Source organism: Brachionichthys hirsutus, chromosome 23 (genome assembly GCF_040956055.1).
Source record: "Brachionichthys hirsutus isolate HB-005 chromosome 23, CSIRO-AGI_Bhir_v1, whole genome shotgun sequence".
Taxonomy (NCBI): domain Eukaryota; kingdom Metazoa; phylum Chordata; class Actinopteri; order Lophiiformes; family Brachionichthyidae; genus Brachionichthys; species Brachionichthys hirsutus.
In genome coordinates, this window is record NC_090919.1 from 3728381 (window position 1) to 3741582 (window position 13202).

A 13202-nucleotide genomic window follows, 5' to 3' on the forward strand; every position below is an offset into this window, starting at 1 on the left:
TTCTAGATCTTGGATTGCCCGATTTAAACACCAGCAGTATCGATCTATTAAAAAGGAGAAGCATTTTGAGATTTAGGACTGATTTCAAATCAAGCAAATATCTATATTCCAATAACATCTGTATTTCTGTACACATCAAACCTCATTACAGCCTCCCCCCAAAAACAAAATCATCTTCAAACATCCAAAAGCTGCCTACACAAGAATGGCAGACTAGTAGAATTAGAATTAATTTATCAAAGAGAAGCGAAACATCTAAAAAAAAAAAGATACACATTCATAAGAAGAGTATTTAAACTCATAAGAGTTGCGTTTTGGAGTGTAGTTGGCAGATTTTAACGTTTCGGGACTGCGTTTTACCAAAAGACAGATTTGCAGCCTGCTCCGAACTGCATCCGAGGACTTTTACGCATCTTAAGTCGGCCTCCAAAAAACCAACTGGACTGAAGACCCATTAAAGTTGCGTGAAACGTTGTGCTTCTTAATGTTCATTCGTGCTAAAAGCTTTAAACGTCACATGACTACAAGCGTTCCTGCTCAACCATAAATGTTGGATTTTCAGCCAATGTAGAAATGATCAACCCCCCCCCCCCCAAACAGCTGCGCCACCACACGAGCATCTTCGCTTCACGTAGATTAAAATGAAGAGCAAGCATTAAAAAAAAACATTGAGAAAAGTGAGTTTAGCCAGAACACCTTTGTGATTCTAGTAATCAGATTTTAACTGGTTGAAAAACAGCACACTGGTTTGATTTGCTGGTTTTCCTTTGATCATCCAGAAACAGGAAGCAAGAAATTGCACGACTCTTCCTGCCAATCAATCAATTGGATGAATGATCAGATAATTTACTCACCGTCCTTTCAAAAAAAAAAAAAAATTCTTCAAATTTTGAAATCGGCATTTGAAGCTGTAAAATATGCAGAAAAGAACTCTGTGGCAAGAAAAGTTTAACAGAAATTGCCGCGCTGTCTCATCGGAGACGGCTGATTGGTTACTCTGCTTTACCTCCAAACACGCGAGCGCCTGCAGGCGGCGTTCACGATGTCAGCCTCTGGGATTGGCGTCTTCCCCGCTGACGCCCCGGTGCAAAGCGACTGTTGCAGTTTCAGCCATCTTGCTTTGCTAAGGTGCTTTCGTTTTTTTCCTTTTTTTTTTTTGCAGTGTGGGCTCAAGAGGATGTGAACAGTTTGTAATCCAGGAGGCTGGCACGCGTCCCAGACCAATCCGATTGGTGCCCCCAGCGCTAAGCCCCGCCCACAAAGGAATAAAGCCTGGATACTTAAGTTAGCGTACTGGGCGGGGCTGCGAATGCCTCCCCCTTCTGTTGAACGACAGTCTCTCAGGGGGGGGGGGGTGTGTGTTCAGTCTCTGGATTGGTAGAACAGGATGTATCCCGACTCGGAGTTCTTGGAAATGTCCGACGTCAGGCCGTAGAACTCCTCGATCGCCTGCGCATCGATTTTCTACAAGAAGAAGAAGATGAGCGGCGTTGGTGACATTCTGCAGCAGGGCTACGTTCTTAGCTTAGCATAAAGACCGGCGGTAACGCGTGAAGCCAACCCTTTAACTCGATGAGACTAGGCTGAAGGTATTAACTGGTCCCCTCGGACTGGTGAGACGCTCGCCAAGACTCCTTTAGATATTATGTGCTAAATGAGAGCATTTCTGGCTCCGAGCGGTAGAAGCGTCTCGTCTTTTCATGTCAGGGAGTCGAACCATCAACTTCAAACCCGCATGAAAGATCTTCAGGAGGTCGGAGGCCTCAGTTCTCCGCTTCGGGGAACAACAGTTTCAATGCAGCTTCTGCTCTCTCTCTCTCTCCATTCTGAATCACATTTGTCGACGAGCAAGGGATGACGGAATCCGGTCCCGACAACCGGTTCTTAGTTGGCTTTGGCGAAAAAAAACGGGAGAAAAATGTGGCTTTGAACGCACCGTTTAATACAGAACGTTTGACGTTTGGACTCGAGGAGCGTCGTCTCCAGGTGGGAAGAGACAGAAATGGAGGATAAAAGCAACGACGAGTCAGGAAGGAGTGACAGACGGCCAGCAGCGAGACGGATAGGGAGAGGAAAAATGATCATTTAGTGCTTCAGACTCTCAGCAAACCTGGACCGGTTTCTCTCCAGATGTTCAAACGGGCCTCCGTCCCGTACGCTGGGAGTTAAAGTTACATAAACCAGTTCAACTGCTCAGAAGCGCCGAAACGACACAATCGGATGTTTAATCGGGCCCGACGAGAACCGCGAGGGTGAAACGGATCGTCTTCAATAATCTAATCTGCTGCATTTCTCTAAACATGTTTCTACAGTCCAGAGAATCACATTTAGCCTTCCCGACTTCCCGACTGGAGTGAGTGCCATGGCATGAAGTTATTTTTTTTTTATTTGGCGTAAAGAAAGCTAAATAACTGAGTGAAAGGTTCCTTGGCTGCAGCTGGAACCCAGCAGCGCGCTGCGTCACCCCGTGGTCGACCGCCAACGATCACACGGTGTTAATGAACTCGACCCGTTGCAGATATTTTCAGCGTTTCAAGAACGGATTAGTCTTTGTTGTTGTTTTTAACCAGATGGTTTCGGAGCAGAAGTCCGTAGAAAGATCTTATTTAAGAAGCGAAGGCTCCGGCGTCGCCTCCGTGCAGACGCCGATCTGTTCCCCGTTTCCCCGTCCCCACAAGGTGGGGAAACATTTGACGGACATCCTGAAAGAGCGTCTGAGATTTACCTTAAAAAAAAAAGGTCGCTTTGTGTCACTTATCTAAATCGTAGCAGATGCAAGAAGGGCTATTCATGCAGAGTAGCTCAAAGCTAAAAAGCCAAGGCTGGATTTACATCCGATGCGTCGGCGCGACTCACCTCCACGATGTCGTCGTCGAACAGCAGCCAGAAGCCGTGGCTCTTGACGATGGTGATGTAGTGGCCGCGGTTCGGCCCGCTGCAAAGCGTGGAAACAGACGGGAGGCGGGGGGGGGACACACACACACACACCGTAAATAAAAAACACCAGACACCGAATATCAGTCGGCCCAATTCTAAAATAATCAGACGTGATAATTTAGAGATTAAACATTTAATCCTTTTAACACCACTCTGTGGTTTTAGTTCAGTGTAAAACAGCACGTGTATGAAATGCGTCTGGAGACGTCTGACCTGCGACCATTAGACCAAAAAAAACCCAGACTTTAAATGTTTACATCAATAGCAAAATAAACCATTTGCTGATTTACAGTTTGACTTCTCCTGCAGCGGCTGCTTTGGAATAAACCGCGCAGCTTTTTACGGAGCCGCTCCAACGCGGCCAGCGGGAGGTTCAGGTACCTGCCGCAGTGCACAACCACAGCCACCAGGTCGTACATGCGGTCCGGGTTGGTCGCGTCGCCGGACGTGTTGAAGAGGCGGAGCTCCAGAGGGAAGACGACGCGATAGGACAGCTTGGTGTAGCGGTGCAGCTGGTCCATGTATTTGAAGCGCTTCAGGTGGAGGGCGAGGATCATCGGGAGCTTCTTCACCCTCATCCTGTCGGAGAGGAGGTTGAGAAACGGCGAACGGAATCCCCCCCCCCCCCGACGCAGGCGTTGAAGACAAACGCCGTCGTCTTGGCAACAGCAGTGTTTGCGGATATGCAGACCAAACGGCGTCGTTCTCTGCCGCATATTTGACTCAAACCAATCACCGACACGTTTCAGCTCTGGATTATTAGCCCGCTAACGTTTTACGTTCACATTCACAAAATAAAAGCACCCCACCTTTTCTGCGCTTCCTGTTTGCTGCGACACTGCTCGCAGTAGTATTTGTATTCGCTGCACAACGTCTCCGTGTTGCTGAAGCCCCTGTGAACGACACGCACCTTGAACGAGGTTCATCTGCGTCCAGCGAGCACAGGGAGATGATGATGATGACGACGACGATGACGATGATGAAGGCTGCGTTACCTGAGGCAGTGTGTGATGGAGGTGTTCTGCTCCACATCCACAGACAGATCCAGAAAGTCCTCGTCTTTACTGCTCACCTGAAATCAAAGTTTAAAAACGAGCGTCTTATTACGAAGACGTAAAGTTCATTCTAGCCCCCCCCCCCCCCCCCCCCCCCCCCCCCCCCCCCAAAAAAATAAGTTCAGTCAACTCTCCTTTTATTTTGTCGCATTAATGAAACACTTTTATTTTCCTTACAGCTTCACAATTGAGGCAGCGCGTCTCGTTGGTCAGCGTTCCCTGAAAGATCTCGTGGACCCATGTCTGCTGCGTCTCCTTTCCTCCTTCCCCTTCTCCTCCCTCGCTTCCACTGCCTCCTCCTCCTCCTCCCACCTCCACCTCCTCCGTTCTGCACCAGCTTTCCATTCTGCTGTCGCTCCTGGCTCTTCTCATCCTGGAGCAGGTCTGCGATGGTGTTGAGGAGGTAGTTGAGGAATTCGTGGGCGTCCTGCTGCATGTAGTTGTCAAACAGCTCTGATGGGGGGGGGGGGGGGGGGGGGGGATAGAAATAAAATAAAAAAGAAGCCAAGGAGAAACAGAATTTACTTGTCGGAACACCCGGAGCTGGACGGAAGTTTTCCCGATCAATGCAGAAAATTGTGCCTTTGCATTCTTTTCAGAAGCAGCGCATGCTGGGGGAAAAAAACGATACAATCTGGGGGGGGGGGGGGGAATCCCCACTCATCAATACGAAGATTTGTGCGTTTGAGGTTCTTCCCCCTTTACCGGACATCAAACGGATAAACAATGCCCACCATTTTCTTTTCTCAGTCGGGAGATGAATTTCTTCGGAGGGATGACTCCGACCTTTTTCTTCTGCGTGGCGATGCTGTTGAACAGATCGGCCAGGCAGGTGAGGAGCGACTCCTTACGGCGAGGCTGCAACTGGAAGGAGGCGCAGAGAGCGATAAAATAACGTACATGAGGCGTCTCACTCACAATAATCAACTCTGAGAAACTCATTCCGCTTCAGACTTGAAACTTCTCGCTCTGACTTACAAAACACTCTGCGAGGAACTCTCAACGAAGTCACCATAAAACATCGCTTATCAAACATGACATCCGGCATTTGGGTGCGTTCTCGTAGCGCGCAGAACCGAAGCGCCGTCCGGAGCCGTTTCTCTGATCCGCTCGCTCACCTTGTACGCCAACACCTTCTCCCTGAACGGCCGACAGAAGTAGAGCGCCTGCAGCACCGAGTTGCAGTAGCAGGTGTTACCGAACTGGAACCGAGGGGAACAGACACCGGAGGTTTCAGCATTTAAAGACAGATTATGATAGGTGGCGCCCCCCCCCCTGAATGTCACTTACATTGACCAATCCGAAGTAGTGTTCATTAACGGGAAACTGTTCCGGTCCAATCTCCTTTTCCAAGGCAGAGGCATTGGCGCCCTGAGGAATAAATAAACAACGAGGTTCTGGGAAAGTTTCACGTTGACCGACCTTAAAAACGAAACAGATTCACGCGCAATTACGACAACAAATTCCTGCGTGAAACAACGGAATGCACCCAATTACATAATCTGCGCATTAAACATTCAAGTTTTATAAACACGATTAAAAGGCTCATCAAGGTAGAACGTTCAGCTGCGGGATGTTGCGTTCAGGGACAAACGTTTCATTCATCGGGAAGGCCGAAGGTGAAGCAGCGCGACCAGGAGCGCTTGTTAGCAAGCATTTATTTCATTCGCTCATACCGAATTGTAGCAATCCAAACCAAATCCAGTTTCAACAAAAGTATTTGGTTAAAATTTGTTTTGAATAAAAGTAAACATTGGCCATTTAAAATGACACATTTCCCCCCCCTTTTTGAAAACATTTGTTTTTACAATTTGGCTTGTATTAAAAAACAAATATCAAAAGCTACACATATCTTTTATAAGCAAATAAATTAATGAATAGAAAGCAAAAATATTGAAAATGTCCCAATAAAGTTTATGTTCCAAGTTTTAACAAGGGCTAAGTTACAGTCGAAGCAACTTATAATTACACAAAAATATTTCACGAAAGGCTTTGATCTTGTTTTAGGAATTAAAAGCACGACATTGGGACCTAAAATGAAAATCAGTCATTATCATAAACCCCGAATCCCAGATCATCCACTAGAACACAAAATTCTAACTTATCTACAGCAGGAAACCATCTTTAGCTGACGAAAGTCATTCAGTCTCAGCTTCTATAAATTACACGTCACATTAAGGCAGCCATAGATAAGAGGAAGCCGGCAAACAACCGGAGCGAGCTTTCTGGAAGCCCGAGGTGACAAACGGGGAACACAAAGGTGTGCTGTCATCACACATTTCACCGCCTGTCAGCTCCCGCGTATACAAACCGGGTAAGTTGCATTCAGAAGTTAATCTTCTGGCTCTAAGCAGCACCTGCTGCCGCTCGGACTTAGCCATGCTTAAAAGCAGAAACGAGCGTGGGCGCATTAAACGCAGCGCGGAGCAGCCATGTTTTCAACCTTTAACTGGTGGGAGAATCTCAATAGTCAGCGCAAGACTCTCACAGTTAGCTGGAATGCATCCTAAAATTAGATAAGAGAAAAGCACTCACTGGAGGCAATCGGTAAAGACTTACTTTAAGTCGTCGAGTGCAAAAAGTATTTTGTGTTCAGGCCTCCAAATCCAAGATTTCCACAACAGCTGACCCAAAAAGAACCAGAAAAGAATAGATACAGCCGTTCTGTGGAGTTCTGAAATATCCATTCTAATAATATTGAACTAATATAACAGATATCTCAAGGAAATGGATCATTGGAGAATTGCACGACATGCATTTAATAAACAATCTCTTGTGGCATTTGAAGAAGATTTAAAGACAGATTTGCTCCAGATATTTAGGACTTCATCCACGAGGAAGGAGGAGAAGGAGACGCTCTCTAGAAGCTGGTGTCTGGACATGCTCCCTGTTTACAGCAGATCTGCTAAATGCGGAATTCCTCCATCAGATCAAAGGGAATAGCAATGTCAAGTGGCTAATGTGTTTATTCCACCTGCCCTTACAGGTGTGCAGTTATTTCACGCGCAACAGTTGTATTAGTTGTAATAACGCATTGATAAGAGGCCCAACTGAGTTTTTTTATTTTTTTTTTTTTTAATCTAGAGGACAAGTGAGCAAATAACTTTGACCCACCAGCCAGTGTGCTAATAACATGCTAGCAAGCTCAGCTAGCTAGTTTTCATGCGTTGGTCAGCCCTGCCCTTCACCACGCAAACAAACAGCAAACAAAAGCTAGCAAATAAGCCAATACGTGGTTTCTATAGCCTTTAACCGAACCGCGGTACCGGCGGGAGCCGGAGAGCTGCTGCGGCGTGCAACTTGAAGGAAAGCCTGCGGTGTTGTTATCATGTTGCCACTGGGAGGTTAGCAAACAGGCTAGCCCACCGCCCAGCTGAGCGTCATGACTCGCTAGCCCAGGCAGCGGGCTAGTGAGTCACAAATACCATCGATAAAGACGGATCGATCCTCCTTACCATCGTACAAATCGAGGCGATCTTTCGGACTGTCATCAGTATTTCCATCCGTAAGCCGCCATGTTGGTCCGGACCCCGATGTGGAAATTGTCCGAGCCGATGCGGCTGCAGAGTTCCGGGGGGAGAGGCTTCCCTTTCAGCCCTTTGCTAGTACCACTGTTATAGAACGACGCACGGAGGGTAGCACACGTCACTTCCGGTGTAATAAAATGTATCAAGGGTATAATTATCCTACTCCACATATCTTAAATTTATTTTCAGCTACTTCAAGGGCATCTTTTTTAGTATATATTTTCTATTTTACATATTTACTCACTGATTTCCGCAGACATTTTTCAGAGGGTAAGAAAGCTCATAGTTTATAAAATGAGTATAACCAGCTGCTGTATGAATTAAGATGTAATACAAATTATATATTTAGAAATAAATAAAATAATATATTTTTACCATATTTAAGCGTTTTTTTTATTACTTTTAATTTTGGTGATTAGGCACATCTATTTTTGACTTTTGATAGCCAAACACATTAGATCAGTTTTATGTTTTCAGTCATACACAAGCAATCTTAATAATTTAGACACATTTTATCATACACACTGGCGGTAAATGGCTTCCATCAATTTGATCATTGATTGTGTGTTTATATTGATGTACAAATCAATCATTGGAGTCTGCTAGAGATAGTTAATTTAAACATAAAGTTTCCTTCAACTAACAACGTTTATTTCAGTTTCCTGTCTCAGCCCTGAGATCTCAAGCTGCACAGCGAAGCCCAATTTAAACTGGTCTCTGAGGAATATTAGGGGATGGTTCATAGCCCCCCCCCCCCCCCCCCCCCCCTCTCCCTCTCCCCATTCTCAGACGCATCTGGAATCAGTGTGAACCAGAATACCTCTATTTTCTTTCCCACTTATTATTATTATCTTACATTTAGTTTAAGTATACGCATTTTGAGTTTAACCTCTTTTACAATAAAACGACCGACTATTGCCATTCCCGGAGGGTTAACATTTTTCTGGAAGAACTGGAACCGTTGACTGGAATACTTTGAAATACTTTGGGAATGTAGGACCTTTTAAGACCCACTTTTCCCCCCCTTTTTTTTTTATTATAATATATAAACAAGAGGAATAAATTGCAGGGGGGATTCCTGGATCTGCACGCGATTGAGGTTTTATTTCGGAGCAGAGTTAGATCTGAGGGCAGGAGGGGAGCTATAAATGCGGCTGACTGGCGGACCCTGCACCGGGAGCCATGAACAGCGGCGGCGGGTCTGGCAGCTTCCTCCTGGTCCCCATACCGGAGTATCCCCCGCTGGACTGCGTGCCCAACAAGACGGTGAAGATTGTGGTGCTCGGGGCGAGCAACGTCGGGAAAACCGGTACGCAGAGCTGAATGGAAAGAGGCTGATCAATAGAGATTCTTTTTTTTTTTTTTCCCCGTTCGTAATGAGATTTAAATGTTGAAAGAGGAGGCTGACATTTCAGATTATCGACTCCGCTCACCATCCGAGTTGTTATTGTCGGGAATATCCTTCAGATAAGTGTATAAGAAATATTGAATTACCGATCGTAAACGACAGGGGGCGACATTTTTACATATTAATGTATGAAATGTTATTTTTTTCATATATTTGTTAATTTCCTGAATCAGTTTATATAGTTTTTATTTCATCTTGTTTGGAATTTATTCACCAATGTCCACAGTGGAAGAAGCAATGATAATGTTATTACTATTTTTGATCAATAAAGTTACCAAGAAGGATATAATATATTCATCGATAGTTTGTGTGTTATTCAAGAAAAAAAGAGGAAGCAAACAATACTGTCTATGTTGCTTCTTTTTCTTCTTCTCTTGAATAACAATAAAAACTAACTTTGAATGCGGTTCCAGGTTCCAGGTTTATGGCCTGGGAGTCACAGTGCTGTCATTAGGATGAGCTCAGTCGAAGATACCGAACATACTTGGCCTGACAAGTAAAGTACAAGTATACAGTTTGAATGCGTGAGAGTAGCAACCCCAGCGCGTGATGCATGGCAGTGGGGATGGTGCGTTCATGCAGATCGAGGACTTCATGTTTTCCTTGTTTGTGGTTTCCAGGGATGCTACTTTGCAGGCTAACCCTGTGTAAATCTGTAGATCCCAGGCATAGCTGGAAGCTGGATAGCTGCATCACAGACTGCACAGATGTTTTTTGATGTCGTATTCGCTTGTCTTGCTGGGCATGTATTGCCGAAAGGGCCTTCATCTGCTGTCGCCTCCAGTTGAAGGTCCGTGGAAAGGAGCCGTCTCTCCCAGACATCCCTGATGGGAGCAAAAGCTTGTCAGATTTTGCTCTGGTGTCTCTGCGGTCAAATCTCAGGACTATTGATATCATTTATAAGGTCCCAAGTGACATTGTTGGACATTGGAATTTATTTTTTTCCCCTTCAAGGTTTGTCATTGCAATAATGACTTTTTTTTCTCGTGACAATGGCATAATCAGATGAAATTGAGCAAAGTTGATTAAATATAAGTTCCGGACAAACTCAAAAACGTCTTGATGCAATAAACACATTCATGTAGCGCAACAAGAACTTGGAGAGGTAATCATTAACCAAAGTGACATCCCAGTCTGAGCATCGGTGAATCATTTTCTGAGCTCAGACTTTGGGCCTGTTTGTTTTGCTCATCGCTGCGGCGAATGCCCTCCAAATTGAAAATATGTGTCGCAGGAAAGACAAATTCCAACGCCACATGTTAACAGTTTTCTACATGTCGGCAGGGTGCGACAGGTTTGTGGTTCAAGTTCAAGACAGAAACAAGCAGCTTCACGCACAGAATGGTGCAGGTTTACAAAACGACGTTTTTATTCCTGTTAGAACTATTTTATTCCTTCCTGATTCACTTGCTTCTGTCGCCCTTCAGCTCTCATCGTCAGGTTTCTGACCAAAAGGTTCATCGGGGATTACGAAGCAAACACTGGTGAGTTGTCTAACTAGAGCAGAGGCCCTCTCTGCTCGAGGAAACCGACTTCTGATTGCCTTCATCCGTCTTTCTTTCATTGCTCCAGGAGCACTCTATTCCAGAAAGGTCACGCTGGATGGGGAGGAAGTGTCCCTTCAGATCCAGGATACTCCCTGCGTCTCCCTCCAGGTGACCTCCTGATCCCATCCGCACCAGAGCATCCAGACGATTATGTTTCCCTGCCCAAAGTCGTCTTCTGTCTTTTCTTTAAAGTTCCATCATGACAGAAACAGACATTTTTTTTAGTCTCACAGTGGCAGCAGGAATGCATTTAAATTCAAAGGACTCACAATGAGCATTACGGGTGAAACGTGCCCCCCCCCCCCCCCCGCGGGGTTGTTTTACAAAGCTTCTCATTTCCTCCGATAACGGAGGGCGAGGAGGTTCCTCCTGCAGGACGGCGGCGGCGCCCTCAGAGATCAGGCTGAAGTAACTGATGCGTTTGGAGGAAGAGGGTTCAAGGAGTTCAAGGAGTGCTGAGCATGCTGGTTAAAAGATGCTTCAAATGAGATTTAGAAAAAATAAAAATAAACTCAGTCCTCCTGACACAACGGAAGGCCGCCCACTTTGAGCCTCTTGCTCCGGTCGAGGTTTCTGCCTGTTAAAAGGCAGCTTTTCCTCACCCTGCTGTCACCAAGTGCTTGCTCATGTAGAAAAAAAAGAGTTGGTTCATACCTGCTTTTTTTGAAAAACAGCAACAACAACCTTGAGAGAATGATGCATGGATTATTAAACTGCGTCTGTGTGTGTGTGTGTGTGTGCGTGTGTGTGTGTGTGTGTGTGTGTCTTCAGGACGATCCCGAGGGTTTGTACTGCCAGGAGCAGATTAACAGGTCAGACTCATTTTAGTCCTGTGCATCATTTAAACAAGTTAGTGTTACTCTGCAATGACTTCATAATCGCTGCCCCCCCACCCCCCCACCCAGGTCGATCTACTGGGCGGACGGGTACGTCCTGGCGTTCTCCATCACAGACCACAACAGCTACCGCACCATCCAGCCGCTGTACCAGCATGTCCGACGCATCCACCCGTCTGGAAACATACCGGTCATACTGGTCAGTGGGTTTTCAGATTCACGCCGTGCACGCTCTTAATCCCAGTAATCTAATCTAACCTGTAATCTGCTGCAGGTCGGCAACAAGAGTGACCTCCTTAGAGCCCGACAAGTGCCGGCAGACGAAGGCGAGACGTTAGCGGCTTCACTAGGTGTGTGGGGGGGGGGGGGGGGGGGGCACCCTGGTCTTCAGGTCCTTTGCTGTGCATTGATGATCAGTATTTGGCATATATATATATATATAAGGCATCTGACAGATGTTTAATCAAAGTCTGAGACCATCGTCCAATTCGAAGCTGCATAGAGTAAATAAAAAGATCCTTAGTGGCTTAGGGACACACACGCACACACACACGCACACACACGCACACACACACGTCTGTCTGCTTCTAGGCTATATCCTGCCTGTTGCCTAATGAACAAGGAATGCTGAGCGTTATCTGACAGATAAGCGCAGCGCTGATGTGGAAACTACTTCTGCCCACAGGAGGGGTTTACTTTGAGGCCTCGGCCAGAGAGAACCGCGATGGAGTCCACGCTGCCTTCCTCCATCTCTGTCAGGAGGTGTGACTTTATTACTGTTCATTTATTGCCTATTTAAAGGATGCAAAGTTTTCTGGGTCTTGATTTTTCTGCAAGGAGCTTAGTTTTGTTTTTCCAGTTTCACCTTCCTGTGGGAATGCGACTATCTCCCACTGATTCAGCAGCAACTGATCCGTTCTGTATATTTGCTTTTCTGGCTCTTACCCCCCCCCCCCCCCCCAAAAAAAAGAGAGGCCAGCCTTTGATTCAGTATAAATGCCTGAAGCGCTTACTGTTTATTTCTGAAGTTGCAGCGCCGCAGTGAAAGTTACAGCGATAATATGTCATTGTCGTTTATTCTACTGCCCCAAATTCTTGATAGGAGCATAAATCTAAATCGTTTCATTTCAGAGAGTCGCTTGCCTTCTGTGTTTGCAGGTGATCCGGGCATTGGGGGGAGGCAACGGGGAGAAAAGACGAGGAGGTCTCCACCTGGCCAGACCCAAATCTCCCAACATGCAGGAGCTGAAGAGGAGGTTCAGGCAGGTCCTCTCCTCCAAGGTCAAGTCGTCCACGACCCTCTGACGGCCGGGCAGGGGCCCGAAAACGTCACTGAGCACGATCTAAAATGAAAAAACTTCCTCTTTGATGAAAGGCCTTAAGACTTAGTTATGATTTATACGTTTGGGAATTCAAGTCATTTTGTTATGACCGAAGCCTTTTGCAAAGGTCACACGAGGTCGTCATCAGACAGACAAAGACTGGCTAGAGCTTCGCTGTCGTTATGACGACGGTCAACAGCACCTCCTCCCAGGCCATTCGTCAAAGGCTGTCAGGACAGCTTGATGATAAAAAAAAACAGCTTTCTCTCATGCTCTTTTTTTTCCCCCACTCCCTGTTGCATTGTCTTCTATTCTGGTTTAGAGATTTCTCGCAAACCCGATGAATTTTTGACGCCTTCCTGAACTTTGCTGATCGGCTTCATCCTGTCTGTTAAAAAAACGCAAGTCTTAAATTAAGACCAGTCTTCTGAACCCCCGACAGGAAATGACCCCAAAGACACAAGCATTCAAGGCCTGTCAGAAACAAATGCTGGTATTCGACAGCAGGATGAGAAAAAAAAAAAAATCAAGGCCAAACTGCTGATGAAGGCTGACAATAATAAAATCATT

At 46.0% G+C, this 13202-nt stretch overlaps 2 protein-coding genes across 2 annotated transcripts; one reads left to right on the top strand and one right to left on the bottom strand.

The window, feature by feature from the left end:
- Window positions 1-1362: 1362 nt before the first annotated feature.
- usp12b (ubiquitin specific peptidase 12b) lies at window positions 1363-7504 on the bottom strand. Its single transcript, XM_068755725.1, has 11 exons — window positions 7448-7504; window positions 5283-5363; window positions 5111-5194; window positions 4727-4856; window positions 4311-4445; window positions 4170-4264; window positions 3933-4009; window positions 3747-3830; window positions 3319-3516; window positions 2857-2935; window positions 1363-1464 (listed from the first exon to the last, which is right to left on the bottom strand). The coding sequence occupies exons 1-11, from the start codon at window positions 7493-7495 to the stop codon at window positions 1363-1365; spliced, it is 1113 nt and encodes a 370-aa protein (XP_068611826.1). The 5' UTR covers window positions 7496-7504.
- Window positions 7505-8667: 1163 nt separating this feature from the next.
- On the top strand, window positions 8668-13202 carry rasl11a (RAS-like, family 11, member A). Its single transcript, XM_068755929.1, is given in 9 exon segments — window positions 8668-8682; window positions 8684-8828; window positions 10355-10411; window positions 10500-10582; window positions 11246-11286; window positions 11380-11509; window positions 11585-11660; window positions 11996-12072; window positions 12469-13202. Coding segments are annotated over 9 exon segments (771 nt in total). The 3' UTR covers window positions 12616-13202.

Excerpts from the sequence above, each read along its gene's own strand:
- usp12b (XM_068755725.1), bottom strand. The coding sequence starts at position 7,495 with ATGGAAATACTGATGACAGTCCGAAAGATCGCCTCGATTTGTACGATG. Across the intron at positions 4,010-4,169 it reads GCTGCCTCAATTGTGAAGCT|GTGAGCAGTAAAGACGAGGA; the intron begins GTAAGGAAAATA and ends CTTTGATTTCAG. Across the intron at positions 2,936-3,318 it reads GTGGTTGTGCACTGCGGCAG|CGGGCCGAACCGCGGCCACT; the intron begins GTACCTGAACCT and ends CACGCTTTGCAG.